Genomic DNA, 27,351 nt, shown 5'->3' on the forward strand with positions numbered 1-27,351 from the left:
TGTCCAGCCAATGAGAATGGAGCAAAGGGGGGGTGGGGGGTGGTTTGTGTGTGTGTGTGTGTGTGTGTGTGTGTGTGTGTGTGTGTGTGTGTGTGTGTGTGTGTGTGTGTGTGTGTGTGTAGGGAGGGCAAGCATGGGGGGGGGGGGTCCAACCATTTCTGATGTGCAAGAGCCACCTGACATATGACCTCTGACCTCTTTCTTTCTGGTGTGCCCATCAACGTGGATGTTGGTAGTGGAGACTAAACACCATCCAGCAATGCAGCAGCAAGCATTCACACTGAGTGTACTGTGCGTGTGCGTGTGCGTGTGTGTGTGTGTGTGCGCGCACGCATGTCAAGAGCATGACGAAGTTGACAGCACATCACTGAGATCCTTCCGGAACGCTGCGTTCTTCCCTCTTATGTCATTCAACATTCTCCTTGTCTTACATGGACCACACACACACACACGCCCCAGGGCTGGATTAACTTGCTCAAGCAGCAGATGCCACGATTGGCCATGCCGGCGGCCGTCACCCGAGGCCGTGCTTAGTGCTGTGATCCCGGCAGGAAGTTGAAGACTGAGGCGCACCTGGGCTGTGCCCCCCCCCCCCCCCCCCCGCGCCGCAAGGCAGCCCCCATGCATCCCCATCTTTATCCCAGTGCTTCCCTCTTCCTCTTCTTGTCACTTTTCCTCGCCGCCCCTCGGCACCCGTTGTCCCCCTTCACCGCCGCCCACGTTGAGGCCTCACCTCCCCCCCCGGCAGTGCGACACCAGCCCTCGTCAGCGCTGCCCTTGGCTGCCTCTGGCCCCGTCTTGACCCCTCCTTGGCCCTCACCGGCATTCGTCACCCTATGGTTTTGTCCACTGCACCTAGGTTACCCCCTCCCTACACCCCATCCCCATTGACACTTTTAGCAAGCCTGTAGCAGCAATTAGCATAGCGCCGGCGGCCTCGTCAGGGCCGATGTGGTTCGATTCGGCCCGTTTGTAGCACCGTTGGACAGCGCCGCGAGCGGAGCTCCCCTCCGACAGCATACGCTGGCCTCCTGTTTCTGGATCCCGCTCTGCAATTGGATTTTGAGTGAGGTGTACAAAAACAATGGCTTGCGTTCAAGTTGTCGCTTTTGTCAGGCCATCGTGCTTGAAAGTCACGTTTCTCGTTTTGCCTTGTTGTTGTGTCGTTTTGGAACTCGGTTCTTCGCCTTGCCTTGCCTCCATGGTTCCTTGTGCACATTCTGCACATTGAGCCATCTTCCTCATTGCTGCGCTGACTCGCACAAAAAGTCAAAAGTGTGCGTGGGTGCGCCTTTGCGGCTCCAACTCGGCTTGTGTTGCGTGACTTCAGCTTGTGGTCGTTGCGCACAAACACAAACTGTGTTTGGCGTTCTTTTCATGTACTTTGGACAGTTAATATTTGCCCCACTGTGGCCTAAACACCCCTTCTGCGCGCGCGCGCACGTCAACGCTGTTGCAATCTTCGCATTGCTAACCAGTATAAATGAAAATCAAACTGGGTTTTTTGTTGTCGTTGTTTTACTCACGTAGGATATTTAATCGGGAAGATGGCAAAAAAAAATGCTCATCTTAATCTTCTCTTCCTTGTCTTTCTCGCCAGCATGTTGACGTCTCGCGCTTTCTTTGGGAAGGTCCGAGAAGCAGAAGCCGAGGAGTTGTCGCGCCTGTACTCTGCTGCACCCTTGCGGCCAACAGAAGTAGTGCACGTTCACGGGCACGTCTCCGTGTTGTTCGTCAACAGGGGGCGCGAGCGGAGCGCCGGACGGAGAAATGGAAAGGTGGACGGCGCTCGACGGAAAGTCGCCGCGATGAGGGCACTCTCGCCCACTCCCCAAATCTGTCAAAGGTTACCCGGGACCTGGCGTCTGTTTTCGCTTGTCTGGTGAGTGATTGACAAGCGCGCATGCGTGCGTGTGTCAAGTAGGCAAATTGCCGGCTGGCTTCGCTTACTTTTCGCTTGAAATCATGAAGCTTGACTGGCAGTCTGGCGTTTCCTTTGATTTCCTTTTGACTCGAACAGTAACCTCTTAAGAAGAACTAGAAAATAAAACAAACGCCACGCCATGAGTCGCGCTTATCCCGTGCATGTAAAGTGCGAATAATTAACGCAAATCTATAGAGCGATCGATTCAAATATTGACCTCGTTTCCACTTTCAACCGGGCGAAGTATCTCACTGTTCATTTGCCGTCTGTGAATCTGTCGGTCTCGATATGTGTCATGTTTCGGTTTGTGACCAACAGGTGGCGCTGTAGGGCTCCCCCCCTGCAGCTGCACACCTGTTGGTCGTTATGTCGTTATGTATTGGTTTGAAAGGACTCCCGGCACAACCACTCAGTGTTGCAAGTGCTGCTGTCATGTTTGTTTCAGTCATTATGTTTTATCTTCAGTCATGTGTTTGGTTTGATACTTTGGACTTTGTTTTGGATTTAGTTTTCTGAGTTTTAATACAATCTTTCAAATACACCCTGCTCCTCCCTCCTGCCGTCTTTTTGGGGTCCGCCACCACGCAAACGTGACAATATGCACTTTCAAACCGCCGTCTCATCAGCCGTTCCGTATTCCTTAAAGTAAGATTCGCGCCGAACGCCAAGTCAAGAAGAAAGGTTCGATGTTGCGGAAACTTTGTAGTCCTTTCCGGCGAGAGTATTTTTAATCAACCTGCCAACGTAGCTCGGTGCTAGCCACAGAGGGCCGGACTAGGCGATGTGGACAGGCTGACATTCTGTGCATTTGGACGCTTTGAGGTTGTCTCCGAGATTCATCCGTGATCAAAGTAGCTGTCGATTAATTGGGTCGTGGTTTAGCGGTCGATTCGGGAAGCGGACACGCCACCGCGCTTCAAAAACGTCAACGTCCGTCCGAATAGTGAATCCATTCGCAACCGACGGAATCCACGGAAACGATGGACCGGCCCGCCCCAAGTGTCGGACGGGTCCAAGCGAAATGTCAACTCGGTTGTTGATTTGATGTTGCCTGCCGCGCTTTCGGAGCCGAACGGTCGCCCGCAGGAAGCGGCCCCGGCGTGCCCGCTCGAGTCAAACACGTCGGTCGCTTCATTTATTCAGCTTTAATCGAAGGCGAAAACGCAACAGAAAGGAAAGAAGCCAATGGCAAAGGCAGAGAAGAAAGCTCCAGCTCATCGAGCCTTCACCTTCACGTGACCAAGCGGATTTCGGCAAAGAAAGTCACAGTTGAGTACACTAACATAAAGTTCATCATCTCACAGAGTAAAATTAAAGGATGAAAAGTTTTGTTTTTTTTCCTTTTAGCGGATGAAACACGACGAAGCGCAATGAAAAGTGGGAAAGTTGCGGAGGGCTGACGTCACGCGTCCCGCAGAAGCGAAATGAGATTACGTCACGGCGGTATTTTGAAAGCACTTCCGGCGGTGCGCGGTGCCGCGGGCGAGTCGGATTCAGGTTCAGAGGAGCGGGACGCGCCGAGCGGGTCGGGCGTTTGTTGGGGTTGTGCGCAGCGGAAGTTTAGCGCGCGCGCGTGCACGCGCCGTCATCCTGCTGTGTCTGTCCGACGGACGCGGCGTTCACGCAGAGGAGTAGTTCGCCGCCAACTTTTGTGTTTGGATCCTTTTCTCCCCGAAGTCGAGTGCCGCTCCGCCATGACGTCACGCCAGTGGATGGTCACCGTGGGCTTCCTGCTCTTGATCCGCGTCCACGCCGCGCGTGTACAGGGACAAGGTCAGTTGGGGGCCCGGCCACACACTCTGTCCGACGGGCTCGGATTGACGTCGACGTCATCGCGCGTTCACATTGGCGCGCGTTGATCGCCGCGGGATGCAGGCACAGGCGCACGTTTGCCTTTCTGCTGCAACCCATTTTTCTGCATTCGTCACTGTCGCTGCCTAAAATCTGGACGAGATCGTTCATCTGCACAATTGGCTTTGTTCTTAATTGGATGAAAAGCCTCATTTGGCTTTTAATTGGAGGGGTGGGGGTGTCGTGCAAAAATATCTTCGCTTGTTCATTGCCCTGCATGTGTTTGTCATCCTGCGCTCATCACGTTTGCTGCCGGTCACGGCGCATCTCCGGCGGTCAGTGTCTTCTCCGAGAAGGTTCCGGAGCAAAGTTCTCGGTCCCACCCGGCTTTTGGTGTCCTGGAAGGAGCCCAAAGGTCCGCTCGACGGATACGTGCTGGCCTACAGCACGCGCCCCGGTAACGCGGCCGCAAGCGCATACGCACACGCGGCAGCGTACGCGTGAATCTGACGGCCGCGCACGTGCAAACAGGCGGCGAGGAGACGGAGGTGAGCGTGGCGAAGGAGGATGCCGAGCTGCTGATCGACACCTTCGACGCCAGCAAAGACTACGCCTTCAAAGTGTTTGCCCTGCAGGGGGCGCTAAGGAGCAAACCGCTTCTGGCCAGACACCAAGGTGAGGCGTCAAGTGACGTCACCCAGAGTGGACGCTGACGGCTTTTTTTTGTTTTTGTCGGGGTTCAGCCGAGCGATCGGGACAAGAAAGGCTTCAGTCCCAAAGTCCGCAAGATGGCGGCCCCCCGCACGTCAACGCCATCACTGAAGGTAAGGCGGACCGGAGGTGACGACGCGCGAGGGTGTGACATCACGGCAGGAAGTCGAAACGTCAACGTGTCCGTGACCGCCTTGAGTTCCGAGTTTGATTTGGGCCGTGGCCGAGCCGGCGCCTCGCCGTACTGGGACAAGCAAATGAATTTTCCGCAATCGAAAACCACCGGCTTTGGTTTTGCCACGTCTCGCAGAGTAAAAAAAGGGCTGCGAACGTGAAAACTCCCAGCTCGGCCTACTCGTAACTCAATGTGGATAGCGAACCTCCGAGTGAGCGCAGGCATCAAATCCAGGTCCAGAATGTCTGCCGCGCTTTGGCTTTCGCCACCCGTGCGACGACTCGCCGAGCTCGTTGGCGTGCCGCTTGAGCGAATGCATCGGTGGCAAAAGCCAAAGGGTGGCGGGCTTTGCACTCTCTGGACCGGGATTTGATGGACCCCTGTGGGAGCGGCGAGGCGCCGACCGGCATTCCGCGGGCTGCTCGGCTGCCACCGTCTTGTCGGCACTTGCCGAGCTGGCGGGCGTGGCTCCCGCCTCCGCCGCCGACCCGTCAATCACGCCGGGGCCTGTACCCGCACGTTCGCTCCGCCGCCGGCCGCTTGTTTGTTTTTCTTGTCTTCTGATTGAGAAAAAGTCCAAGTGGGAGCCTTTGCCCGACTCGCGCCTGCCTTTCGATGACACAACCCCCATTTTACGACTTCGCGTGACATGCACGCGCCACACGGGAAGGTTGAGGCCGGAATCGAACCCACGGCCTCTGCGCTGTGAGGTGCGAGCCGGTCGCCCACCGACGTGCCGCCCTGAAAAGATGGACAAAAGAAACGCGCGAACGTCAAGATTCGTGCCCATCAAGTGTCCTCCTCTTTGAATGTTCAAATGCCTTCTTCGGGTCCTGCTGACTTGTACTGACTTGCGATGCGTCAGAAGGCAAAAACGAGCCGGGCCCCGGTTGTCATGACGAACACGATGGGGAAAAGGCGAGAACATTCCGCGGTCTTTCTGAAGCTTCCGCGAGCCCGGCATGATTCTGAACAAGTCGCGTCGCGTCGGGCGCTGCGCTGAGACGAGCTTGCGGAACACGCCAGGAATTGCAAGAAGCTCAACTTTGACCTGCTGCAGCGTACCGCGTGGTCTCCTGGCCCATGTGTGTGTGTGTCTGTGTGTGGTGCCCGAGGTGCTCCGGTGCGTTGCTAAAAGTTGCCTTGCATGATGCGCATTCTTGGAAAAAAGTTCACAGATGTCGCAGCGGCGTGACTGGCATTGAAAAAAAAACAAAAACAAAACAAGACAAAAGATTTTATTCCCTGCCTCCCGCTCGGAGACGTTGTGCAAAGTCTCCACGGGTGCATGTGAGCGCTTGTGCCTGTGCCTGCTCAGGTGAGGAAAGGTTCACCTGCGACACGCCGGCCACCGCCGACGTGGTGATCCTGGTGGACGGCTCGTGGAGCATCGGCCGCAGCAACTTCCGACTAGTCAGAAGCTTTCTGGAGAACCTGGTGCAGGCCTTCGCGGTGGATGCGGATGGCACGCGTGTCGGTGAGTTCTCTCGCTCGCTCCCGCCCACGTGCGTTTGATGTTGCATAAAGTGCGCGCGACATGTTTGGCGCGTGCGCAGGCTTGGTGCAGTTCAGCGGCGAGCCAAGGGTGGAGTGGCACCTGAGCAGTCACGTGACCAAAGCGGCCGTCGTGGACGCCGTCAGGAACCTGCCCTACAAAGGTGGAAACACGCTTACAGGTACGCTAACGTCGGCCACCGCCATGTTCGGACTTGCTTAGCGATCAAGGTGATGCGAAGATGTCCTCCGCGCAGGTTTGGCACTGACCTTCGTCCTGGAGAACAGCTTCAAAGCCGAATCCGGATCCAGGGCCCATGTTCCCAAGGTTGCCATCCTGATCACGGACGGGAAGTCCCAGGATGACGTGGTGCCGCCCGCCCAGACCCTGCGGGACGCCGGGATCCGAGTCTTTGCCGTCGGTACGAGTCGGCGTCGCCGCCACGTGCTTTCCCGCAAGGTAGCGTTGACGTCCTTCCTTCCTTCCTACCTGCCGTCCTCGCCGGGCAGGCGTGAAGAATGCGGATGAGGACGAGCTGAAGGCCATCGCCTCGCCGCCCACCGACACGCACGTCTACAACGTGGCCGACTTTGACGTGATGAGCGACATCGTGGACGTTCTCACCAGGAGCGTCTGCCGCACGGTGGAGCAGCTGGCAGGTGCGCAAAGGTGGACGTTGACGTCGCGACCGTATCGGATGCGGCCAAGGGCGAAGATGGGATTTGCTCTTCGTAATCACGCGCAGAGGCCGATGCGACATGCTTTCAAGGGGGATGGACACTCTGACGTCGGCCTGTCAAATCTCAGACACGAGCGGTGCCGCAAGAATCACTGCGACTCGCGACGTCCGGCACGCAATCGAGCCACCCCGCCGGGCTCTCCGTTTAGGAAGTGGGCGCACGGCACGTTGATTTCAACAAAGTGGCACTCATAAGACATGACATCTATTCAAATGGACTGACTTTCCTGCGGGGTCAGCCCAAGGGAGGTGTGTCACATCCGATACGCCGGACATGCCGATGAACCCTCGACCCGCCCGAAGATACGTCGAGTCCCCTCTCAGCAAGTTTGTTTGTTTTCTAGTTGGGGGCGATGCGGAGCCACCGCCCGAAAGCGCGGCTCCTCCCCGTGACCTGGTGATCTCTGACATCACGGCTCGGAGTTTCCGCCTGACCTGGGCGCTGCCGGCCGGCGAGGTGGAGCGCTACCGCGTGGTCTACTACCCGGCGAGCGGCGGCAAGCCGGAAGAGAAGGTAACGGCCGCGGCCTCCCCAAATGGCGCGGCGGTGACGCCTTGTGCTCGCAGGTGGTCCCGGGGTGGGAGCGCAGCGTGTTGCTGGAGCACCTGAGCTCACTGAGCGACTACCAGGTGGCCGTATTCGCCATCTACCGAAACGCCGCCAGCGAGGCGCTGAGAGGGAGCGCCAGCACGCGTACGTAGGCCCGTACGCTGACGCCGAGGCCCCCCCGAGCCGAACCCTAACCTCGGCCGTGTCGACTCGCAGTGGCCCTGCCGGCCGTGGAGCGCCTGGACCTGTCCGACCCCACCCACGACACCGTGAGGGTCCGCTGGAGGGCCGCCCCCGCCGCCTCAGGATACATGATCCTCTACGCGCCGCTCAGTCAGGGAGAGCCCGATGACGAGAAGGAGGTGAGGGGTGCCGAGCGTCGGGCGCGAGGGTATCGGGGCGTCGTGATGTCGCCGTCATCTGATGACGTCGTGCGCAGCCATGACTCAAGATGACTGCTGATGTCGCACGCAGGTGAAGGTGGCGTCTGATGTGGAGGAGGCGGTGCTTGAGGGTCTGACGCCGTCGACGGAGTACACGGTGACGGTCTACGCCATGTACGGAGAGGAGGCCAGCGACCCCGTCACCGGCCAGCTCAGCACGCGTAAGTTGGGACGGTGCTGCGGCCCAGATGGCCGCTCTGCATGTGGCGCCGCTCGGTCTGCCGGGAGCGCCGGCGTCTTGTCTCTTCCTGGCCAAGCCCTTTTTTTGCCGCTTTCCGGTTCGTCACCTCAGCCTTTCATTAAGGTTCGTAACGGCTGGCCCGACGATGTCTGCGGCCGACGGCGCCGCTTCTTTCGTGTCGTGTCTTCTTTAATTCAAGTTGCAGAGAAAAGCAGATTCCCAACATTCCTGAAGTCTCTTTGAGTTGTTGTCGTTTGATGTCAGTCGCGCAAAACTTGGCTGAACCGGGCCTGTTCGGTGATCGGCCCCCCCCCTCCCCCGATTGGACGCCCGTGCCTCAGATGTGTGCTCGTCCCCCTCAGTGGCGCTGCTCCCGGCGACCAATCTGCGGCTGACGGACGTGGGCCACAGCTCCGCCCGACTCAGCTGGGACTCCGCCTCCGGGAAGGCCACGGGCTACAGCGTCATCTATGCCCGCAGTGACGGCGTCGAAAGTAACCAGGTCCAAAACAAGAAAACCAAAACAACACTGACAAATAGAAAGTACGCCTGTGAGCTGATGATGACGAGGAGGCCTTGGCGTGCACGCGTAGGTGGAGGCGGGCCGCGAGACCTCCTGGTTGCTTCGCAACCTGAGCCCCCTGACCGAGTACACGGTGGGCGTGGTCGCCACGTACGACCAGGGGCGATCACAGCCGGCCACGCAAAGCTTCTCCACGGGTAAGCGTCGGGCCCCTCGCCCCGACGACGTCAAAGTCGCATACGCGCCCGCGCACAGGCGGGCTCCACTCACGGGGGGTTCCGTGCGCAGGGACTGTTCCAGAACCGTCCGACGTGAGGAGCCATGACGCCTCCACTGTCGGCTTCCGGGTGTCGTGGCAGACCCCCGCTGACGACGTGGCACTCTACCGCCTCGGGTGGACACCCTCAGACGGTGGCAGTGGTGGTGGCAGCGACAGCGGAGAGGTTGGTGTGCGTGGCCGTGTGTGTGTGTGTGTGTATACTTGACGTCAAACACGAGTGTCGGCAACCTTCAAGATGCGCGTGTGCGCCGTCAGGTGCTGCTCAACGCCAACATAAACACCTACACGGTCACTGGACTCCGCCCCTCCACCGAGTACCAGGTCCTCGTGAGCGCCATCTATGGGAACGAGGTGGAGAGTGACCAGGTCGTGCTGCTAGAATACACCGGTACAATCCGCACACACACATCAACAGACACTTAACATGTACACGGACACACGCACGCTCAGTCGCACACGTCGATTTTGGTGTTGACTCGAGTGTTGCTTTTTTGGGGGTGTTTTTTTCTTTTGTCATTTGTAGTGGAGAAAACGACCACTGCCGCTCTGGTAACTGCCAGCGTTCCAGGTGAGTGTCCTGGTTTTTCTTTAGCACCACCCAGTCGAACAGTGAGCACCCCTTTAATGTCTCTGTTGTCGTTTTTGTTGCTTTTGCGAACGCAGCACCCCGCGGCACTGTGCGGGACATGACCGTCGATGACCAAACCGCCTTTAGCCTGCGGGCGTCATGGCAACACTCGGACGCCCACAACGTCCGCCATTACCGCCTCAGCTACGGAAGTGCGGATGGCAACCAAGAGACGGTAAGAAGGCATCGTTAAAAGAAGATGAGACTGCGAGACCACATGCTTAAGGGGAGATAAGATAAGATAAGAGGTCAATTGAACAGAAATCCAGAGAGTCGCGTCGTCCAAGTCCACCCCTTGTGGCAAAATCGGGTGAGACCAGCGCCTGCGACATTCAACACGTGTCAGTTTTTGGCGGCCATCCGCAAATGTCATCTCGGTTGTCAAAACTCACGTGATCCCGTTCAAAAAGCGCCAGCATGTAGACCGCGCCAGCCACGGTCGGGTGGTGCTTGGCTGCACCGCGCCGAGATCTTTGTGTGTGCGCACACGCGAGTCGGGCGGTTGCGGGCCGAGATGAGCTGACGTCTTGTTTGTTTTGCCGTGTCAGAGGACGCTTCCGTCCACGCAGACCAGTTTGGTTTTACAACCACTGTTGGCCGACACCCTGTACAAAATGGCCGTCACGCCCGTCTATCTGGATGGAGATGGAACGACGGTCACGGCCAGCGGACGCACGCGTACGTTGGTTGCCGTGCTGAGGAAAATGAAGGCGCTGATTCTCCTTGGCCTGTAATCCAGCGCGCGCTCTCTCTCTCTCTCTCGCTCTCTCAATATACTGTGCTGTGTATCTCTCTCAATATCGGCCTCCTCTCTCTCACTCCCATGCCATCTTTCTACCCGTCTCTCTTCTTTCTCTCCATTTTCTTTCTGTCTCTCCATCTTTGTCACCCTTACCTTTCCGTCTGTCTGCCCGTCCGCTCTGTCTCCCGTTTTCTCTCTCTTCCTCTTTGTCTTTTCTTTCTGGGTCTCACTCGATCTGTCCGTCCCATCCTCTTTCCGTCTGTCTCTCAGTTCCACCGCTGCCTCCCAGGAATCTGCGCGTTTCGGAGGAATGGTACAACCGCTTTCGGATCAGCTGGGACCTTCCCGGTTCTCCCACAACGGGCTTCCGCGTGGTGTACCAGCCACTGTCGGGTGAGTGGGTCCGGCGGACGCCGGCATCATTGGCGCCACCGCTTGTGAGACGGTCCTCTCAGGATCGCCCCACACCCCCGCAGGACCCGGACCCGCACTGGAGACCTTTGTGGGCGAGGACGTGAGCACCATGATGATCGTCGGCCTTCTGAGCGACGCAGAGTACGGCGTCAAAGTTCTGGCGTCTTACGGCGGCGGATCCAGCGAGCCGCTGTCTGGCCGGGCCAGGACACGTGAGTATTTCGGAGCCGTCGCCTTCGATCCCGCCTTTCGACCTCCGTGCCAGTTGAAGATGATTGACGTGCACCGGCAGTCCCGTTGGCCGTGACCGAGCTGAGCGTTCACCGGCGGGGACCGAGCGGCATGTGCGCTCAGTGGCGGCCGCAGAGACACGCCGGCGCCTACAGAGTCGTCATCGAGTCCCCCGGCGGTGAGTCCCGGCGCCGCCTGCCGACTACCGCCATTGATTCCTTAGGTGTCACAAGTACAGGGCAAAGCAAATATGGTCAGGGGCGGGCTTTGTCTCCAGGCTACGTGGTCGTTAAAATATCTTCCAGGTTTCCTTTCGCCGCAGGGCGAGTTGCCATTTGATTGTGCTTTGGAATCTGTAGGTCTCCCTTTTGGTATGTGGAGACCCGGACTTCAAAAAAATATATTTTTCTTCTGAGTTGGAGGGTATGATGGGCTCATATTTGATTCTGGCTTTTATCTGAATTTGGAGCAATCGTGTGACAAGTTGACCTCGGGCGCATTCCTTGTTGGTCGAAACAAATCGGTGTCCTTGAGTTTTCGTTTTGACACTCGCTCCGTCGCTTTGTATTTTTCATTTGCAATCGTTTGCACTTGGAAAGAGAATGTGGGTCGCCGGTCACCGGTGAGATGGCTTAAGCTTGAAAATGTTTTGTCGGAGAAGTATCACGATCCGATGTAAAATGTCCGAGGGACAACAATAGAAAAGCAGTTGATTCCTATGAGTTGAGAACAAACAACACGGTTGCCACCCTCTTCGTGGCAGGCGGTCACGTGGAGGAAGCCAAGCTGAGCGCAGGATCCAGCCGGCACTGTTTCGGCAACCTGAGGCCCGGGACGTCGCACAAGGTCAGCATTTACGCCCGACTGCAGGATGGAACCGAAGGCCCGGCCGTGTCCGCCACCGACGAGACTGGTGAGTATCGGCGGACCGATGGTAAAGCGGCTCGACCCGGAACGTAACTGTCGCGGCTTTGCGACTCCTTGTCCAGAAGCCGTCCCCTCCCCGACTACCGCCCTGCCGCCAACCACCACCCCGCTTCCCACGGTTCCCCCTGCCAAGGAAGGTAAGCGCATGTTCAACCGACCACCTACCTTACCAAGGCAACAGGGGCCAGCAGAGGAAGAAGGAAGAGACGAAAAAGATGAGGGGATTACTGACGTTATGGGACATTCTCTCTCGCTCTCACACACACACACACACACACGCAGTCTGCAAGGCAGCCAAGGCCGACCTGGCATTCTTGGTAGACGGATCCTGGAGTATCGGTGATGACAATTTCCTGAAGATCATTGGGTTCTTGTCCAGTACCGCCGGGGCGCTGGACCAGATTGGACCTGATGGCACTCAGGTAGGCTTCCCGGGAACGCCGCAGCCTGGCCTTCACCTCCGGCCAGCCTGTCGGCTTATCTTCACTCGGGTCACATGATCAAGATGGCGAGTCCACGTGCGATGTGCCACAGGTTGCCATCGCTCAGTTCAGCGACGACACGCGCACTGAGTTTGCGTTGGACGCGTACGATGACAAGGAGCGCCTCCTGGACGCCATCAACAAAATCTCCTACAAGGGAGGAAACACCAAGACAGGCAAGACATGATCCGTGATCCATGATCACGCGATGGGATGACAGCGATGCCGTGCTCTGAGCGCCCTCTGCAGTGATGCGCTCTGTCTGCTTAGGTCGCGCGATCCGGCACATGAAAGACAACATCTTCACAGCAGAGGGCGGAGTCAGGAGGGGAGTCCCCAAGGTGCTGGTGGTCCTCACCGACGGCCGATCGCAGGATGACGTCAACAAGGTCTCCAAGGAGATGCGGATGGAAGGTCAGGCGAGGTCCCAGCCGCGCTCGCTGTCCCGCAATGACCCCGGCTGAGCCGTAAACCCTGCGGCGTCCTGACAGGCTTCATCATCTTCGCCATCGGCTTCGCTGACGCCGACTATGGGGAATTGGTGAGCATCGCCAGCGAACCCAGCGACAGACACGTCTTTTTTGTGGACGACCTGGATGCCTTCAAGAAGATCGAAGAGAAGCTGGTGACCTTCGTGTGCGAAGCTGCCACAGCCAGTGAGTGAGTGGCGGCCAGGAACGTCCCCGATGACTTTTTGCTTCAAGACCGTTTTGGTGTGTCCGCAGCCTGTCCGTCAGTGGCCATGACCGGCGGCCCCGCTCCCGGTAAGACTCCGAGCCATTTTACCGGGGTTGCTCATCCCGGATCTCCCCAGAAATGACGATGCCTCCGGCGCTTGCTTAGGCTTCCGCATGATGGAGCTTTTTGGGCTGCTGGAGGAGCGCTACAGCAGCCTGGCCGGCGTTTCCATGGTACCCGGAACCTTTAACGCATTTCCGTGCTTCCGCCTGCACGACGGCGCTCTACTGGCTCAGCCAACCAGGTTCTCCTTCATCTCGGCTGAAAAAAGAGCACGCCTGTGCTGAGAACTTGTCATGTTCAGTACGCTCGGCCTCCCTTCAGGTTGCTGCACCCTGAAGGACTTCCGTCAGACTACACCATTACGCTGCTGTTCCGCCTGCTGCCCAGCACCCCGCAGGAACCTTTTGCTCTTTGGGAGGTCTTGAACCAGGACCGCGATCCGCTGGTGGGCCTCATCCTGGACAGTGAGTCTGGAATCTCGAGTGCACAATGTCTGGAGGCTGGCGGAGTTCTACGTCACCGGTGTTGATTCACGGCGCAGATGGAGGAAAGACCTTGACTTTCTTTAACAACGACTACAGAGGACACTTTCAGACCGTCACCTTCGAGGGTCCGCACGTCAAGAAACTTTTCCACGGGAGCTTTCACAAGGTTAGTGCGCCACTGCTGTGTTTTGCCTCTGCGATTGTATCCCGCTTTGGCGGCCGCAGCGCCCCCAAGTGTGGCCACGTGCGTTTTCCGGCTACAAACGCAGAAAGGGGCCACGTGGTTGTCCTCCGGTGAAGAAGCCTAGTCCACTAAAAGGCGTCCTCCGCGCAGCTTCACGTGGTGATCAGCAAGACCAGCGCCAGCGTGCTCGTGGACTGCCAGGCCGTGTCCACCAAAGCCATCGAGGCGGCGGGAAACATCAGCACGGCCGGGACGGAGGTTCTGGGCAGGATGGTTCGCTCCAGAGGGAAGAAGGACAACTCGGCACCAGTAAGACCCGAGGAGACACCGCTGGCTTTTGCGCTGGGTTGGGGCAGCCACTGACGATCACCGTGTTGCAGTTTGAGCTCCAGATGTTCGACATTGTGTGCAGCACCTCGTGGGCCTCCAGAGATCTGTGCTGTGAACTTCCTGGTTTGGTTAGTCCTCCGTACACTTCCGGGGCCATATGCTAAGTGATCTAACGGCCGTGCCTCCCTCTTCATCATGCCGACGCCACCACATCTTTATCGCGTGACCACCAAAGCGCAACGAGGCCCAGTGTCCTGCCATGCCCAAGGCCTGCACCTGCACCCAGGACAGCAAAGGCCCCGCAGGGCCAGCTGGACCCCCTGGTGGGCCGGGAATACGAGGAGCCCGTGGTGATCGTGGAGCACCCGGTCCAGTAGTGAGTGCTGATCCGAATGGAGACGGGGATTTCGTGTCCAGTTCTTGATTGGGAGGGACCCTGTGAGCCAATCTCTGCACAACGTGACGTCAACCCTTCCCCCAGGGGCCGGCTGGACTGGTCGGTGAGCCCGGAGTACCAGGAGCCCAGGGGGCCCCAGGACCACACGGGCCCAGCGGACGCTCCATCAGGGGTGCCCCAGTAAGACCCCCAGCATCTTTGCATGCGCGCAGTCACGTGCATTTCAAATGCGAGTTCGGCCATCAACAATCCTTTGTCCCTTCCCAAACCAAGGGCGTCAAATGGGCGACGTCAAATTGTCCCTTTAGATCAGGGGTGTGAAACTCATTTTTTATCGCAGGCCACTTTGGAGTTACGGCTTCCCTCAGAGTGCCGGTGCAAAGTCGCAACGTTATTTATTACACATGACAATTTGACATTTCAGTATAGATTTCAACAAGAATCATGATAGTTGACACACATGATTTGCTCCCGCGGGCCACATAAAATGACGCTGGGGGCCGGATCTGGTCTTGACACAAGCCCACCAAGTCCATTCAAGGCCTGTTCTTTAATCTCTGTGTGGGGTCTGCCAGCGAAAAAAAAAAAGTCGAAATATGAAAAATCCTCCCGTGTGTACATGGCCCTCGTGTGTATCTGCACGTGTGTGTCTTCTGGTTATACGTGTCTTCATGCCTGTCTTCACGTGCAGGGTGCTCCGGGTGAGCGAGGACAGAAAGGAGAGTCAGGTCAACAAGGTCTGCAGGTAAATGCTAGCAACGTGCACGCACTCAGGTGCACGTGAGTGTCACGAAACACACCTTAATGTGTGCTTGTGATTTAAGTGACCGGGGGTGACCTCTATTTCAGGGCGTGGCCGGACGAGTGGGCGCTCCAGGCAGAGAAGGACTTCCCGGCCCCAGAGTGAGTCGTCTTGCACCCTCTCTCGTCACCGCGCTTTGTTGTGACTCACACACACAGACACACCGCAATTTTTTTTCTCATCTGCAGGGGCTTTCGGGCAAAGACGGTCCCCCCGGCCAACCGGGCCCCTCCGGAACTATCGTAAGTGGTTACGAATGACACAAAGTTGTACTGTGGGGATTCTTGTGTTGCGACATCAACGACGTTCCCAGCAGGCGCTTTGTGGGATTGCCTCGCCATCAGCAGGCTTTTCTTGACTCAACTCAACTTCAGTCTGTGTGGTACCACAGTCTGTGTGGAACCACAGGGCGGTGAAAACACCAGGGGCCCCAACATTGAACCTTGATTTTCCTCTCATCCGCAGGGAAGTCCAGGAGCTCCGGGGGCCCCCGGTACCACAGGACCCCCAGGAAAACAGGGCGACCTTGGGCCGCCGGTGAGTCCAACCGCTGAACATCAGACAGCCATTTAGCCATCATGCCTCTGACCAAATTTGCCAGGGGGACAGGAAGTGTAGGAGATTGCTGGTGGCGGACCTCCTGTCCTGTCCAGCCCAACATTCCGGGACTTCTTCTCAGAAGAAGAAGTGTGTTTCTTGTCATCACGACATGCGTATGGGGTTTGTTTAATCTGCCCTCGCATTTTAACCCATCACAGTAGTGAACCACGATAAACACAGCCACAACGAGGCCACTCGCAGCAAGCTCTACCGACTGAACTAGCCGGACGTGAAGGAAAGGGCTGGTCGGAGATTTGAATCGGGGACCACTCCAAGTGAGAATCAGCCTCTGAGGCCAACAAAGTTCAAAAGGCGCTCCCAACTGTACCGGTGTCAAACTGAGAAGGTTGTGATCCAGAGACACATTAGCCCTTGTGCCATGGCCCCACAATAAGAAACTCCAAATAGCAGAGGATGCTTCCCAGCCGTCCGCCCCCAGCTCCTTTCTGCCGCCCAACTGCAGTCAGCCAATTGAGGAATCTTATCAACATTCCGACTGGTCGTCATCCATCTGGGCAGATCGAGAGTGTTTTCTTTCCATTGTCACTGTTTTCCTTCTCGCCGCAGGGTCCTCCAGGAACCAGGGGCGACAAAGGTGAACGGGTATGGCATCTTCTTTCCAACCCGCCGCCATTTTTAGTCTCCTCCTCTGAAGTGACTTTGTTGTTTGGCATTGCCAGGGCGACCTGCAGTCGTCGGCCACAGTCCAGACCATCGCCAGGCAGGTGTGTGAGCAGCTCATCCAGAGTGAGTATGGTAGCGTGGCATGCTAGCCGTCGGAAAAGGTGCCACGGATGCCCACTTCTCCAAAGCTAACCAGCACCACGCTGGTTGCAGGTCACATGGCTCAGTTCAACGCCATCCTGAACCACGCGCCGAGCTCGTCCGTGACCATCCGCAGCGTCCCGGGACCTCCTGGAGAGCCCGGTCGAAATGGATCCCCAGGGCCGCAAGGGGAACAGGGCCCCTCTGGAAGGCCCGGTTTCCCCGGACAAAACGGCCTGAATGGCCAACCTGGAGAACAAGGTGCGCTGCCCCGAGCAGATGAACTGGCAACCCCCGACTGGAATCTTGGCAACTAATGTGCGCGTCCATGGCGTGCACGTGGTGTGCGCAGGTACCCCGGGCGAGAGAGGCGAAAAGGGCTCTCCTGGTGTCGGGGTTCAAGGCCCCAGAGGACCGCCGGGACCTCCTGGTCAGCCCCTCATGATCTTTGTCCTCCTCGCTAAGAGGTCGTGTCCTCACGTCACGCCATCTTGCCGCAGGTCCCCCGGGCCAAGGCAGACCAGGCAGCCAGGGCCCGACCGGAAGACCCGGGAACTCGGGGGTCCCGGGACGTCCCGGGGTTCCCGGCCCGGTGGGCTCTGCCGGGCCTCCCGGTTACTGTGACCAGAACTCCTGCGTGGGCTACAACGTCGGAGGTACGACGTGATGGCCGCCCACCGGGAGTAGTTTTAGGTGCTTTGCGTTTGGGGGCAGCTGTATTCTTTTTCCAAGCTCTCGTCAGCCTCTTCCTGTCCCGCTAACCAAATCGAGACCTATTCGAGTGTCTGCGATGCCTGTATTCGGGGCTGACACTCACGCGGACGTGTCGCTCCGACGCGGCGCCGACTGACGGGCTGAGTTGAGTGTCGGCATTGCTGTTCCCGCAGTCCAACTGCCGTCCAACATCTTCCCCAACTATGGCGAGGTGGAGGACGATGACCCGTACCGCTACTACCAGCCCGACTACCCGCCGCCGCGGCCCGTCCAGCATGCGGAGCTTGACCCGGACCGCTCAGTACAGGAGCTGAGCCCCCAGGATGAGGGAGCGGGGCCGGATAGGAGGCTGAGGAGAGGAAGCGTCAGGAAGTGATGTCACCGAAGGGTCAGAGTGAGGCGGAGAGCCCGCGGACGGAGCGTAGCTAACACATGTAATCTCTGTACATGCTTCTCATTCAACAGCATTTCAGGAGCTCAGGTAGTTGCCCCACTCCCCCCTCTACCCCCCCACACCCCGGTAGGCGGAGCTAATGGGCAGATGTGGCCCCAGCTCTGCGTCTGACCGGCCGCCGTCCATAAAAATGTTGGCCGCTCAGAAAGGGGGCACGTGATGACGCTTGACATCCAACAAGTGTTTGATTGAACTCGTGGCAGCAAAAGTAATTTATTTGGACGACTTCCTGTCCAGTTTGTCAACACAATAAAAGATTGACAGTACAGTCAAAGTGTGATGCGTCATGACAGGACGGTCAAGAGTGACGCCCGCGTGCGTGTGCAAACGTCATCCTGGCTCACCGCAGTGAGACCCCAAGAACCGTGTGAAAGAAGCTCTTCCGTTTGTCACCATTCATGTCATCAACATCTTTTCATGTCTTCATACTTGAAGGTTTCCTTCTCCGTCCTTGGACCGACCTCTTGTCGCCTCCTCGTGTCTTCACCCCCTTTTCATGTCATCTCCTCGTGTATTATTCATTTCTTCATTGCTGTGCCATTCATGTCCGCATCTTTTCATCACATCTTGAAAGGTCCTCGCCTCTTTAGATTGTTCTCACTTGTTTTCATGCGCACTTGTTTATTTTCTAATTACTTCCTCTGTTCCTGTGTTCATCTTTTCAAATCTTTGTGATGACCACCGCTTCATGTCTTCACCCCGGTGCCTCCTTTCAGGCAGCTGCACTTTTTTTTTCCTCCTTGGTTGCCAAGCAGCGTTGGCCAAGCTCTTCCCCTATTGGCTGGCGCTCGCTGCCTGGCAACCTCATCTGACCCCAGTCCTACGGAGACCGCGCCCACACGAGCGTCACGGTGAAAAAAAAGAAACATCATTTTCAGCAGCAAAAACTTGACAGGTGACACCCCCCCAAAAAGGAATGTTCAAAATATGTACCCTCACTAGGGTCGTCATCACGTCCCGGGGTCGAAGGCCAGGGGAGTACGCAGCACGTGTAGTTCCTGCAGCGTCGTGCAGGTGTCGCCCCGCTCCAAGCTGCGTCATCACTCCATCACGATGGGTTCAGAAGTCGACGCGACAGGAGGGGAGCCGTTTGTCCGGCCGTCGAACTCACGTGACGTCACGACCTCCGCGTTCCGGTGATCTGCACGGGTTGAGGGCGAGGACATCAAATTTGCACAAATGCGAATGAGTGATGACGTAGGAGGGCCCGTGGTGCTGAACGAGCGCCCCCCCCCCTCAATGAGTGTGCGTGCGCGCGCGCGCCCTCTCGCCAATTGGGTGTTTGCTGCGACACGCGAGACTGCTTGACGGCTCCTTGACGCCACACCGCCAGGTAAGAAGCAAGACGGACACTTGGGCAACTTGTCGCTCGTCCGTTCGGGTCTATTTGAACCAAGTGGGAGTCGCAAAAGTCAACTTTGAAGCGCGGCCGCCGTTCGACCGCAGGCTAGGTTCGGCTCGGTTCGCCCGCCCTCTGGTTCGCTCGACGACGGAGCCTAAAGTGTCAGGAGTGGGGCGAGAGTTGTGTCGTCACGCAGTCGCGAGCGCCGCCGCCTTTCCTCGACTCGAGGGGCAACTTTGGTCGCCCCCCGCCCCCTCCACCCCCGCTGGTCTAGTGAAAGTGCATCCCGAATGTTAGCCGTTAGCCGGCTAGCTTCTGGCTGAAGAGGAGGCTAACTTGTTTAGCTTACCCGAGCCGCTCCAGTTCTGCTCGGGCTTGTTTGCCCGGCCGAGTTTGCGGGCTCGCTCGAGTGCTTGTCGTCCGCCGCCGCCGCCGCCGCCGCCTCCTCCTCCTCCTGGAAGTCAGCGTTTGACGACGCTAAGCTAACACCAGACGCCGGGGTCACCCGAGGTAACCTCACTGCGAGTGTGTACGTGTGAACGCGTCTTTCGATGTGTCCGAGTACATCTTAGTGTATTGTGTGCGCTTTTTGTTTGTGTATGTGTGTTTGCGCTTTTTGTATGTGTGTTTGTGTTAGTTCGTTCGTATGTTTTTTTGGTTTGTGTCGGAGTAAATTTTTGTACGTGCGCAGTGGTGCGCCCGGGCTGTCATTTTGTCCAGTGGAGCTCACGAGCTGAGTAAGTTGTGTGATTGACCCCCCTCTTTTTTTTTTTTTTTTTTTTTTTTTAATAATGTGATTTTTGAAATGGTCACTGCGGTGCAGGTAACTGATCGTCTTCTTGGACTTGAGCGTCACAGGAACGTCGCATCATCCATGTGTCGGGAAAGGCGCGGCTTGCCACCGACGTCGACCAAGGGTGGACCTGTTGTTAGTTTTGGGGCACTTGTTCGTCACGCCATCAGAACGGGACGCGGCGGACACTTGAATCGCGTTCGATGCTGAGGCCGCAATGGCACGCCGCAACCTTTGCACTTTGTTGTTTGTGTTCTTGCGGCCAGACGCGTCTTCCTCTTAAGATCGGGATTGGATGGAATGGCTTCAGAGCTCCGCGTGGCGGACAGACGGCGCAAGTACGCCGCTCTGCGCGACACGCGGTTTCTGGAGCCTTGCGGTGAGTTGCTGTCAGTTGCTCCGATGTCGATAAAGGATGATGTTTGTCATCTTATTTTTTTTCGTTTTGTACTTTGGGGTGTGGCAAAACGGCAGCGTCCCGAGTCGCCGCTCTGCGCGCCACCTTTCTCTTCCCGAGAAAGATGCTTTTCTCCACTTTTGGCTCAGAAAGTGGCCTTCTGGCTGAAGCCGGCGAACGGTCTACCGCGGAATAGCGCCGAACCGAAGAAGCTTGAGCCAAAGTTTGCTCTTTGTCACGGTGAACGGGTGCTGAGGTTCTGACAGAAGCCCTCTTTTGCCGGGTCTCGAAATGCTCGCCAACAGACGATTGACACGCAAACGCGACTTCTCGCCGGGAGCTGCGGTCCAACCGGTCCAAACATCATGTGTCTGCCCGTTGAGCACAAACGGCCTGCTGTTGGCGAACTGGCGCCATTTCCAGACAAACCCGTTTCACCAAAAGCGCCCCGAGGGAGCCAGGAATCGAAAAAGAACCGACGATCTGTCCTCAGACCTCACGGGATGGCGGCCGCCGCGCAGCCTCATTGTGTTTGCTCACAGCCCAGGCAGCCTGCGTGTGCCGCTCGCCGAATGTCGAACCAAAAGTTCCGAAGGCTTCACGTGTTGTCGAGGGCAGTTTCCACCCTTGGCGATGAAAGGCCACCTTGTTGAGGGGCTGCGTCGACCGCCGTGGCACAAAATATCAAGGACGCAATCGGAAAGCCCGCAGTAAATCGGCTTCAGCCACAACAGAATCGATGGCTATTTTGATCTCTGCTTCGGTGTCGCAATTTCAGCCTCTTCACACTGATTCATTGCCGAAAGCAGACCGAAATTCTTCTAAGATTCTTCCGCCTTAAAATCGAAGGCGGATGCGCACTTTGTCAGCGTTGAGACCACCGTCAAGTTGGACTCGCGTCTTTGTGGGCAGCTGTCAGCCGTTCTGCCCCCAATCTCTGGAACTGACTTCCACCCAACATCCGAAATATTGATTCTCTTCCCACATTCAAAAGCCACCTCTTCAAAATCGCATACTCGGTTGAAATTCATCTTTTCTTTGATTATTTCTAATTTTATCTGTGCTTTTATTGTTCTTGTTCCTGATTGTAAAGTGTCCTTGAGTGTTTTGAAAGGCGCTTATAAATCCAATGTCTATTTCTTCTTCTTCTTACTCGCGTCTTTGTCAGAATCCAGTCGGAAGTGCAAAAAAAACGCAACGACAAGCCGACCAAGGGAAACGGCGAAGCGCACAATGCAAGCGCGGGAGGTCCGCTCATTTTTTCTCAGTGGTCACTTCCTGCTTGGTGAGGCCCGATCGCTTTTCCGCGCGCCTGTCGCTTCACGTTCTGCGGTGCGGCAAGGGCAAATGGTGTCTCTGCTGCTGTTGCCCCGGCAACAGCAACACAACCAGATAACAACGCGCGCGCGCGTTCTTCATGGTGTTCGAGCGTGTGAAGTCATGCAAATGAATGGCAAGGAAGTTCATTAAGGGAATGATCAAAGGGTGTTTTTTGGGATGCTTGAAGGCTCGTCATCTCGCCCTCTTCTCATCTTCCTCTTCAAAGCCCCCCCCCCCCCCCCCCCCCCGCTCCCCCACCTTCCTACCCGGCCGGCCCCGGCGCGGTTGTCGCTCGTGTGACGCCGACGGGCTTGATGGACTTCAGGTTGCCTCTCTTGGAGGTCAGCTCCTATGACGGCGACCTGCAGGTTGCTCTCGAGAGCCACGGGAAAATCGCTGTTGAATGCCGGCCGACGTTGAACCGGTGAAAAGTAGGATGGCGACGAGAAGTTGGAAATGTGACCAAAAAGGTGTGTGGGGGGGGGGGGCAGGCCCTCCAATGTCCCTCCAATGTCCCAATGTGCTCAGTCAGTCCCCATACGGGACTCTCTTTTGTACGAATGATTGTGGAATGCGTCGTCAGCGTGACGGGAAGAGTTCTGTTGGGGTCCGACGGGCGGGGCGAGGAGAAAGCGGGGTGGTAAACGGGAGGAAGGACGAGCTCGGTCTTGTTGGCCTCGCCAAAATGGCTTCCCCTGCATTGACGTTCTCTCTATCCGTCTCTTTCTCTCGGCCAGGTCTGGAACGAGCCCAGGGAAAAGCCCCGGTCAGCTGACATTCCACGGCCGGCGCCAATGCGTAGCGGGGCCCGGGCCGCCGCTCGCCCGCCCCCGCCGTCTCTGTCGCACTCGGGACCCTCCCCGGCCTGGCCGTCGCAGTCCATGAGAAGCGCTCGAGCAGCGCGCCTCGCCGACGCCGGCCCCTCGTGGTCATCGCCCTGAAGGTCGCTATGCCCGCTCGCAGAAAGTCCTCCGCCCCCTGCGTGGTCCGAGCGCTCGGACCGAGTGACCCCGAGGCGGCGCCGGACGTGGACATCTTCGACGTGGAAATGTTGCGGCAAGAGGGTCTGACGGACGGGACCGAGCCTGACGCCAAGAGCGATTGCCCGCGGGATGCCCATCGTCCGGACCAGGAAAACCTCCGCCCTGAGCCATCGGAAGAGCGGTCAGGCGAACGAGGCGAGCAGGGAAAGGACATGGCGCGCTCTGAGCGCGAGGCTCCGAAGAAACAGTCCAAAGGCTACGAGTGCAAGTGCTGCCCGTTCCGCTCTCCGAACCTGACGGACTTTCAAGAGCACGTGGACTCCAGCCACCCCAACGTGATTCTCAATCCGCTGTACCGCTGCGCCGCCTGCGACTTTGACGCCAAAAAGTTTGAGCTTCTCACAGAGCACAACGAGAACCTTCACCCCCACGAGAGCAACTTCAAATTCAAGAGGATCGAGAGGAACAATCGGACGGTCTTGGAGCAGACCATCCGATCGCGGGGCCGTCCCGGTCCCGAAGAACGCGGCGCACGTGAGGCTTCGGCATTCCCACCTTGCTTCTTTACCGCGGCGAAGTCGCCCGACCCCGTCGAGGGTCTCTGCGGCGACCGAGGCTCCGAGCGGCGGGATGGGATCGCGGCGCTCAACATCAACGGCGCCGTCATCATTCCCGAGCCCTCCGTTCTCCGAGACCCGTCCCATGTCGCCCCCGTGCTCCGCCGCCCGCCCAACTACCACTGCCAACCCAAAATAGCCGTTCCTCTGAACAGCAGCAAATATAACCCGTCCTTGGACCACAACCCGACTCTGATCGCCTCCTTCCACAAGTTCCCCTACCCGACGCATGCCGAGCTGTCCTGGCTGACGGCCGCTTCCAAGCACCCGGAGGAGCAAATCAAAGTTTGGTTCACCACCCAGAGACTCAAGCAGGGAATCACGTGGTCCCCGGAGGAAGTGGAGGAGGCCAGGAAGAAGATGTTCAACGGTTCCGTACCGGCGGCCCATCACACGTTCGCGACCCGGCCGACGAGTCTCCTCCCTCTGCCGTCGACCCCCGCCGAGCGTCATTTCCAAAGTGCCGCGTCGGCTCCGAACCCGGCGGCCGGGGTCTCCGCGGGCTCCGCTCACGCGCCGAAACGATCCCTGGCGGCTCACGGCGGTCCTGAGTCCAAGCGAGCCGTCATGGCGGTGGCCCGCAGTCAAGAAGACCTCAAAGACAAGGCGCCCGACGCTCCCCCCCAACCGGAGTCGCCCGCCGTTGCGCCTGTACTGACCTCGTCCTTGTCATTGTCGTGCGCCAAGGGGAAGCTTCCCTCTTTGCTAGGAAACCCCAAAACCAAACCGGTGGTCTCGCTGCCATCCATGGTCTTTCCGGAGTCCTTAACGAGGCCGACCATCGCGCCGCCCCCCGTCTTCGCCCCGCCATTCAAGAGCTCATTACTTCTGCCCCGACTTTGTAGCCCTCTGCCGGCCGCTAATGTGACATTCCCCAATTTGCCTTCGCCTGTGAGCCAGGCGGTCAGGAGGCCCCCCGTCATCCGGTCGGCACCCGCTCCGGCCAAGGTCCCCGCCGGCATTGCACGAGAAGAGCGGAGCGCCGGCGAGGCGAGCGCTTCGCACGCGGCCGCCGACGGCACGGGCGGGACGCTCTCCGAGTGTTCTCGCGAGGCGGCGGCGCTCGGGATGGCGGAGGGCGGCGAGCTTCCGGTTGTGGATTCGCAGCGGCGCTCCCCGGCGCTCGCGCAGTTCCCGCTGCTGGAAAGGATGCGGGGCAAGACGGCGGAGCAGCTGAAGATCCTGGAGGAGCATTTCCTGAGGAACGGCTTTCTCTCGCAAAGCGACGTGGACCGGCTGGCCCTCGCCGCCGGTCTGTCCCGTCGGGAAATCGACGGCTGGTTTGCGGAGCGCCGGGCGCTGCGGGATAACTTGGAACTGGCCCTCCTCAACTCGATGGGAGCGAAGAAGACCGAGGCCGACAAAGACGCAACCCCGCCCCTGAATGGGATTCGCCAGCCGAGCTTGAGCGCGCCGGGTGGCAAAAGTGGCTGCGGGCCGCTGCCCCGCTCCGTTCAAAGTCCCCACTCGCCGGCGCTTCTGAAGGAGCGTTTTGCTCAAACCGAAGGGGTCGCCGCTCTGTCTGAGGTTTGGCCCGGATTGGCCGGTGTGGACGTGGCGCGCTGGTTCTGTGACCGCCGTTCCACACCGCACGCACAACTTTTCCACCATGGCGCAGCGAGCGGAGGCGCGGGGCCTCCGGAGAAAAGTGCCGCGTCGAGCCCCGGCGAGCGCTGCCGGGAAGGCGGCGCCGAGCGTCTGGAGGCGGAACCGGGCTGGCCGCCGCATGCCGAGCTGCAAGACCGCCTCGCCGGCAGGTATTCCGTTATCCGCGCCCCCCGCACTACTTTTCACACGCTGACCAGGCGAAGCCCCGCCTGTTGGCCAATCACCCATTTTGAAAATTCTCCCCCCCTTTTTTTTTGGTTGTTGTTTTTCCTGCGTACCCGAAACAACCGTTGGCCCAAAAATTGCTTTTTTTTCTGGCAGAACCCTTAGCACAACCCGCTCTTGTAAGGTGGCAAGTCACGCCGCCGTTGGCCAGCGCTGGCCAACGCCGGCGTGACGGAAGATCCCGGTCAAGGTCGGACGGGCAGGAGGAAGCTGCCGGCGGCTAAAGATGATGGAAGCTGATAGCGGAGCCGCTGCGCTTCGCTAGCTGCTCCGACCGAAGTAGTTGTGGAAAAAAGTCAAGCATCTCCGATGAGTCCCATCAAACGTCATCGTCCCCGCGCCACGCCTGCTGCACTTTGTCCCAATCCAATCATCGGCGACATTTTAATGCATTTCTTTGAAAGTTATTTCTTAATTAACGATCCGGCTGTGTTTCGGGACCGTGTGTGCTATTTTAGTGATTGGCTTAGCCTCGGCTGGGCGCGTGGGATGTGATTTTCATACTTGGATCGCGTCGCTCCACTTTGTGCATGCTTCACGCAGAGCCGATCAGCGTTTGTGCCCAAAATAGCGGCGGCGGCCCCCCCCCCCCCACCCCCCTGTGGTGCCCAAGCCCTGAAAGCGTTACTTTGACTGGCGCCTGAAAACGAGATGTCACACTCATCGGGAACGTCACTTCCATTTGCAAGCATCACTCACTTCCCACTCCTCAAAACACTTTTCGCGTCGATCAATGTTTTTTACTCTTTGGTCTTGTTTTTCAGGTGCGAATGACAACGGTGGTCTTTTTCATCTCCCGCCGGACACGTCGAGAACAACGCTGCGTTGCGATCATCCCCTCCCCCCCTGTCTCCGCTTGCCAAAGGATGATTGACAGGAGGCGCGTCCCCAGAACGATTGCTACGCTTAGCTGGTGCGGCTAACGCGCGCTAACGCCTTCTCTCAGGTTGTCTTGCTTTCATGGGTGGGGTTGGCAGCCATTTTGATTCCCCGTGTGCTGATTGATGCTGACTTTGGGACTTTTTTTGGTGGGAGGTGTCACCGTGGAGAATGAACGACAACACCTTTGGCACTTCCCCCTTTCTACTTGCTGGAAGTCGCCACTCACGTGTGTGTGTGTGTCATTGTGAGAAATTATTTTATTTTTCAATGGCCTGCTTCCACTGGTTTGCAAACAAAAGAATGCCGCACACACACACCACTTGGCAACACTTGAGTCAGTTGTGAGCGGTGCCCAGACTTTTGTCTGCCACTCCCCTGCTGAGAAGGGGGGGGGGGGCGTTCTCCACATAAGATCAGACGGAAAAAAAAAAAGGAAAAGGACTTTTTTGAAGGGTGCATCAGTGAAGTGCTGTTTGGTTGTCACGTTTGGGCCAGCCAGCTTGCGGCTGTGTCCTCACGCGACATGTCACGTGTGGTGTCCATGCTTGTCCTTGTTTGCTTTGCTGCCACTTGAGACAAGCGGCCCAAAGGACACCTAAAAAAGGTCCTTCTTGCGTCGGGATGCACCGATAGCCGTACGTCTGTGCCGGTACCGCGACAACCAACACTGCTTGACCAAGCCGCCATCTTATATTCCGCCTGCTTGGAGCATGCGCTGTGGCACGTATTTCATTTCTTTTTTTGAAAAGTCCGCTAGCGCCGCGTTGAATGCACGGATGCGTTTTTGTCTTTTGATGTGGACCGTTTGAAAAGCCGAGTAGCAAACCTTTTTCAATGAACTTTTCATTTAGCTTCAAGCGTTTAGCCTCCGACCGTCACAATACGATGGCAGCGCGTTGATTCATGAAGCGCATCTTTGTCACAGTTGCGACACGTGATGTGACAGCGATTTGCTCTCACTGCGCACTAAATGCGAGGACGAATAGCGGTTGTCATCTTGGCCCTCCCCAAGAAGGGATATCGGTGCATCCCTACTTTTGTGTCCTTTGACTCGATGAATGTCAAATTCCCCTCAGTTGCCGTCACGCGTCGGCTTGACTTTCTGATGGGACGCCATGAATGTTGATGCTAAGCTAACGCACATGTGCTAATTAGCACCTGATTCCTATCAGCTAGCTTTTGGACCAGGCCACGCCCATTCCTCTCATACACACGCAGGCACGCCGCTGCTTTGATGAGCCAACCTTTTTGTCTCAGGCGTCACATTTGGCTCACGTTTGTGATTTCGGGTCAGAGTCATGTGATGTCCTTCAATAAAGCGCTTTTTACACCGCCATCTTGTGCCTGCCATCTTTAAGGGTCGGTCAGGCAATTTTAGCGGTCGATGTTTGACGCAAAATAAACAAATCAATAATTCGCAATCCGCTGGAGTTCTGCCGACGAAATGCTGATGGAATCCAAATTTTTCATGGAACG

The 27,351-nt window shown here is 57.6% G+C and overlaps 2 protein-coding genes and 1 long non-coding RNA gene across 5 annotated transcripts; 2 read left to right on the forward strand and 1 right to left on the reverse strand.

Annotated features, from left to right (window-relative positions):
• Positions 1–725: 725 nt before the first annotated feature.
• On the forward strand, positions 726–17,974 carry LOC147190636 (collagen alpha-1(XIV) chain-like). 2 transcript variants are annotated; one of them, XM_086136130.1, is made up of 47 exons: positions 726–1,882; positions 3,602–3,697; positions 4,056–4,172; positions 4,247–4,390; positions 4,459–4,539; positions 5,920–6,078; positions 6,158–6,277; positions 6,353–6,517; positions 6,606–6,755; positions 7,180–7,349; positions 7,403–7,529; positions 7,602–7,747; positions 7,860–7,989; positions 8,372–8,511; positions 8,603–8,729; positions 8,821–8,975; positions 9,068–9,200; positions 9,336–9,380; positions 9,476–9,615; positions 9,989–10,118; positions 10,453–10,575; positions 10,659–10,808; positions 10,889–11,005; positions 11,591–11,740; positions 11,817–11,891; positions 12,037–12,176; positions 12,289–12,412; positions 12,507–12,650; positions 12,728–12,892; positions 12,962–13,000; positions 13,080–13,218; positions 13,299–13,441; positions 13,519–13,628; positions 13,797–13,955; positions 14,027–14,104; positions 14,212–14,352; positions 14,458–14,553; positions 15,065–15,118; positions 15,223–15,276; positions 15,364–15,417; positions 15,641–15,712; positions 16,343–16,378; positions 16,456–16,522; positions 16,613–16,801; positions 16,893–16,970; positions 17,041–17,196; positions 17,428–17,974. In XM_086136130.1, the coding sequence occupies exons 2-47, from the start codon at positions 3,619–3,621 to the stop codon at positions 17,628–17,630; spliced, it is 5,514 nt and encodes a 1,837-aa protein (XP_085992256.1). In that variant the 5' UTR covers positions 726–1,882; positions 3,602–3,618; the 3' UTR covers positions 17,631–17,974. The 2 variants fall into 2 exon arrangements, with proteins under 2 accessions (XP_085992256.1, XP_085992255.1); XM_086136129.1 differs by lacking the exon at positions 726–1,882 and having other exon boundaries at positions 3,399–3,697.
• On the reverse strand, positions 17,906–19,500 carry LOC147190637 (uncharacterized). Its single transcript, XR_015103646.1, has 3 exons — positions 19,400–19,500; positions 18,642–18,849; positions 17,906–18,528 (listed from the first exon to the last, which is right to left on the reverse strand). It is a non-coding gene; the product is annotated as an uncharacterized LOC147190637 (long non-coding RNA).
• On the forward strand, positions 18,844–27,211 carry LOC147190638 (zinc fingers and homeoboxes protein 2-like). Of its 2 annotated transcripts, none has more exons than XM_086136133.1 (3): positions 18,844–19,041; positions 22,298–24,917; positions 25,758–27,211. In XM_086136133.1, exons 2-3 carry the CDS (start codon positions 22,510–22,512, stop codon positions 25,765–25,767), a joined length of 2,418 nt encoding a protein of 805 aa, XP_085992259.1. In that variant the 5' UTR covers positions 18,844–19,041; positions 22,298–22,509; the 3' UTR covers positions 25,768–27,211. The 2 variants fall into 2 exon arrangements, with proteins under 2 accessions (XP_085992259.1, XP_085992260.1); XM_086136134.1 differs by lacking the exon at positions 18,844–19,041 and adding an exon at positions 19,052–19,560.
• The last annotated feature ends 140 nt before the right edge of the window (positions 27,212–27,351 follow it).

Source organism: Hippocampus guttulatus, chromosome 18 (assembly GCF_054856545.1).
Source record: "Hippocampus guttulatus isolate MCC_2025c chromosome 18, RoL_Hgut_1.0, whole genome shotgun sequence".
In the NCBI taxonomy this organism is placed as follows: domain Eukaryota; kingdom Metazoa; phylum Chordata; class Actinopteri; order Syngnathiformes; family Syngnathidae; genus Hippocampus; species Hippocampus guttulatus.

What these genes read in the sequence shown, in the direction of transcription:
- LOC147190636 (XM_086136130.1), top strand. Translation starts at nt 3,619, where the DNA reads ATGACGTCACGCCAGTGGATGGTCACCGTGGGCTTCCTGCTCTTGATC. An exon ending in CGTGCTGCTAGAATACACCG is followed by an intron (nt 9,201 to 9,335) that starts GTACAATCCGCA and finishes TGTCATTTGTAG; the next exon opens with TGGAGAAAACGACCACTGCC. An exon ending in CGTGGGCTACAACGTCGGAG is followed by an intron (nt 17,197 to 17,427) that starts GTACGACGTGAT and finishes CTGTTCCCGCAG; the next exon opens with TCCAACTGCCGTCCAACATC.
- LOC147190638 (XM_086136133.1), top strand. Translation starts at nt 22,510, where the DNA reads ATGCCCGCTCGCAGAAAGTCCTCCGCCCCCTGCGTGGTCCGAGCGCTC.